Genomic DNA, 3944 nt, shown 5'->3' on the forward strand with positions numbered 1-3944 from the left:
CTTGGAAGACACTGCAGTGGTCAGGAAGTCTGAAAGACCGCCTGATCTCTAATTGCTCGGAGTATATGCCTCCACCTACGTGTCCGTCTAGTTTGGAGCCGTCTGTATATAGACAGATTGCGTCTATTGAGCCCGGTCGGCCACGATCCCAAACTTCCCTGCCTGGGATCAGAGCTTCGAAGTGCGTGTGATTGTATTCACGGGTTTTACATAGATCCGTTTTTGGCGGGATCAATTTGTCATGCTGAAGAATCTTAGCGTGACCATACAGTTGGGCTTTCCATTGCCCTGTATCCCTTAGTCGAATGGCTGCCGATTTCGCCCTTTCCATTCCTGCTAAGTCCAGGCTCTGGAGGTTCAAGATCGCATTCAGCGCTTCGTTTGGGGTAGTTCGAAGGGCTCCACTCATACACAAGGCCGCCATGCGCTGTACTTTGTTAAGTGGAGTTAAGATACATTGTTTGTGTAAAGCGGTCCACCACAGAGCCACTCCATATAGTAGGATTGGCTTGACTACCGCTATGTATATCCAATTGACGATTTTAGGGGACATACCCCATCTTAGCCCAATTGCTTTTTTACAAGAGTAAAGTGCAATGGTCGCTTTCTTGGTTCTCTCTTGGTTGTTTAGGCCCCATTTAAGACGCTTATCTAATACTAACCCCAAGTATCTTGCGTGCTCGCTAAAAGAGAGATTACAGTTGTTTAAAGTGGGTGGGTTAAGTTTTGGGATTTTGTATCTATTTGTAAAAAGGACTAGTTCCGTTTTTGAGGGATTTACCCCAAGTCCGTTCTTTGTAGTCCATTCCGATAGTGTTTTTAGTTTTGCGGTCATAAGATCGCATAACGTTTGTGGATACCTACCATTAAAGATGATAGCGACATCGTCTGCGTATGCCACTATTTTACAGCCTCCTCCTTCAAGAATCCGCAGTAGTTTATTTACCGCGATATTCCATAAAAGGGGTGATAGTACACCTCCTTGCGGAATGCCTCTGTTCACTAATCTAGTCTGGGTCGAGGTCCCTAGTGTGGCCGTGACCAATCTGCTTATCAGCAATTTGTGGATCAGCCCCACCAGCGGTGGCTCAACCCCTAGTTCAGTGAGGGATTCTGTTATTGCCGTGGGGAGCACGTTGTTGAACGCTCCTTCTATGTCAAGGAAGGCGATCAAGGTGTATTCTTGTATACTGAGTGATTTCTCGATGTTGCTTACTACCAAGTGTAGCGCCGATTCGGTCGACTTACCTTTGGTGTATGCGTGTTGCGCCTCTGATATCTGCGTCGGGTCAATGATGTCTCTAATATGTAGACCTAACAGTCTTTCTAGGATTTTTAGCAGGAATGATGTCAGACTTATCGGTCTGAAATCCTTCGCTGTAGTATGGGTGGCTTTCCCTGCCTTAGGGATGAAAACGACTTTCGTTTCCCGCCATGCTGTAGGTAGTTCTCCTACTGCAAGAATGGTCTGGAATATTTTTCTCAGCCAGTTTATAGCTAGTTCTCCTGCTTGTTGAATATGTGCCGGTGTTATATTATCCGGTCCCGGCGATTTGTATGGCTTAAAACTATGAATGGACCAGTTTATATTACGGTCTGATAGTAGGAGATTTAAGTTTATTCCTTCTCCAGTGTGTCTTCCTGGGGGATGTCCTGTTTGTAGGCTCCCTGGGAAGTGAGCGTCTAGGAGTAGGTTTAGGGATTCTTCACTAGAGTCCGACCATGATCCGTCAGCCTTTTGGAGATAGCCTATGGATACGGCTGTCTTAGAAATTATTTTTCTGAGCCTTGCGGCATCAGTTGTCTTTTCAATGTCCGAGCAGAAGTTCTGCCACGCAGTTCTCTTCTCTTTTCTAATGGTCTTTTTGTATGTGGCTAGTTCCTTTTTGTAGCTTTGCCAGTTTATGTCCTCATTTGCAGTTCGGTTTCTGCTTTGGCTCTGGGATTGATAATTGCTGGGCCGGGTTTCCTGGTTTCTACGGTGCAGGATGCCGCGTTGCATGCTTCTGTGAATTTGTTTACTATATTATCTAGCTCCTGAGTGCAGGGAGTGCTTTCTGGTGGCTTCCTGGGGAGGAAGTTCGATAGAATTTCTTTGTATTTATTCCAGTTTGCCCGCCTGGGGTTGGCAAAGCTGACCGGCGCAGGTGATACTAGGGGCAAAGTTGTCTCTATAAACCTATGATCTGAAAATGAGTGCTCGTTGGAGACAGCCCAGTTTGTGACTGTGCTTATGAGTGAATCTGATGCCAGGGTTAGATCTATGATCGTTTGGCACGTTTTTGTTATAAAAGTAGGGGTATTGCCCCTATTGCAAAGAAATAAGTTCGATTTAAGAATGAAATCGAATAAAGACTCACCTCTGTCGTTGTTGATAGGGCAGCCCCACTGAGTATGGTGGGCATTTGCGTCGCATCCTATCACCAAACCTTTCTTAAGCTCTTCACATTCCTGTACCAGTCCTCTGACTAGCGCGTCTGGGGGTCTACCTTTTCGGAAGCCATGTAGGCCGATAGCATCCTAAAAGAGCCGCTTTGCAGCTCCAGGCTTATTGCTGTGTTGTCTCCGTTGCTGTATTTGTGAAGCAGAAATGTACTAAGATGCCGTTTGGCTAAAATGCAGGTTCGAATTTTACCTTGTTTGGGGTCAAGCATAAGCTTGTAGTCTTTTGTTCCCAGTCCAGCAACCCTGCCTCCTGCTACCCAGGGTTCCTGAACTAAGACCACGTCGGCTTCGCCTTTGGCCAGGCGAAGCAAAAGAGCAGCGGACGCTGCTTTACTGTGATGTAGGTTGATCTGCAGGAGTCTTAGCGACATCCCCAGCTGCAACCTCCACCACAGTAACGTCGGCCTCCGAATCGCTCAGGTCCACTTCGTCGATTGCCGGTCCCATCGCTCGCATCTCTCTGCTTAGCGACGAGTCGGTTGAATAGCCGTCCTCCGGCACACCAGGGGCCTCCACTTCCTCCGCAAGCACCTGCTCGGCTGGGTTGCCGGCAGGACTTCCCGAGGAATTAGAGTCCCCTTTATATATTTTAATGTGTATGGCACTGAACCCATAGTTAAGCGTTCCCCGAGCAGCCTCTATGGGAGCGATAGACTCCTTATTCAGTACCACAATCGCTTGGTTTACGTCACCTTCGTGCTCCTCCACCTTAACGACTTTCCAGTCTTTTGTGGGGAGATGTGGGTTGCATTCTTGCAACATAAAGAGGATGTCCTCCGGTGATGCGATTGCTGCTGGGAGCCAAATTCAGGCTCGCGGTCTACTGGGGACGTCACACCAATCTAGTGCGACTATGTTCGCCCCTTCGTAGACTGCTCCGAGCTGAGCTACCGCCTGTTTATATAGGTCAGCTGATCGCTGATTATCGCAGGCCACCACTTTTACACTGCCCTGGTACCAGCCCGCGTCCATACAGCAAGGCGCTGAACCGGGCTTCTCGCGTACCATACGCAGGCAAATGAGTGACAGCTTGGACTCAACCGCCTTCCATTTGTTTCTGGGGATCCTGTTCTCCGGATTTCCCCTATCTATGAGTCCAAGTAGGACCCGATCTTTGGTGATCTCGGCAAAGGAGACCGACGGCTGGATCTTCGATCTCTTCGCCGACGGGCCGGGCAGCTCTATGGAGCGTTGCCTCTTCGCCTGAGCACCTTCTTGTTGGGGCTTCTCTTGCCCATAGTTGGGAAACACCGTCCTTGCCCACTCTACGTATGTAAAATTCTTCTTTGCACCAGCGGGTGACCCGATCGACTTTGCTGCGCCTACCACTGGTTTTGACGCAGATGCGCACATAGCAGAGGCGTTAGCGACAGTCTGTCCCCCGACATCCCTAGTTTGGGATGGGGCCCTTTCTGAGCCCTACTGGTGCTTGCAGTGGAACCATCGTTCGTCTTTGCAGCGCCGGGTTTTTGTGGAGTTCCCGTCTCCGTTTTTTTGTT

General features: G+C 48.9%; 1 protein-coding gene across 1 annotated transcript; it reads right to left on the minus strand.

Moving 5' to 3' along the window:
• Positions 1-2455: 2455 nt before the first annotated feature.
• LOC123037479 lies at positions 2456-3132 on the minus strand. The gene is made up of 2 exons (XM_044458379.1): positions 2636-3132; positions 2456-2571 (listed from the first exon to the last, which is right to left on the minus strand). The coding sequence occupies exons 1-2, from the start codon at positions 2814-2816 to the stop codon at positions 2549-2551; spliced, it is 204 nt and encodes a 67-aa protein (XP_044314314.1). The 5' UTR covers positions 2817-3132; the 3' UTR covers positions 2456-2548.
• Positions 3133-3944: the final 812 nt, after the last annotated feature.

Source organism: Drosophila rhopaloa, unplaced genomic scaffold (assembly GCF_018152115.1).
Source record: "Drosophila rhopaloa isolate 14029-0021.01 unplaced genomic scaffold, ASM1815211v1 contig_165, whole genome shotgun sequence".
NCBI classification, from domain to species: Eukaryota; Metazoa; Arthropoda; class Insecta; order Diptera; family Drosophilidae; genus Drosophila; species Drosophila rhopaloa.

Coding starts and splice junctions, on each gene's coding strand:
- LOC123037479 (XM_044458379.1), bottom strand. CDS start 2,816: ATGTCGCTAAGACTCCTGCAGATCAACCTACATCACAGTAAAGCAGCG. Junction 2,572..2,635: donor TATGCTTGACCCCAAACAAG/GTAAAATTCGAA, acceptor TCACAAATACAG/CAACGGAGACAACACAGCAA.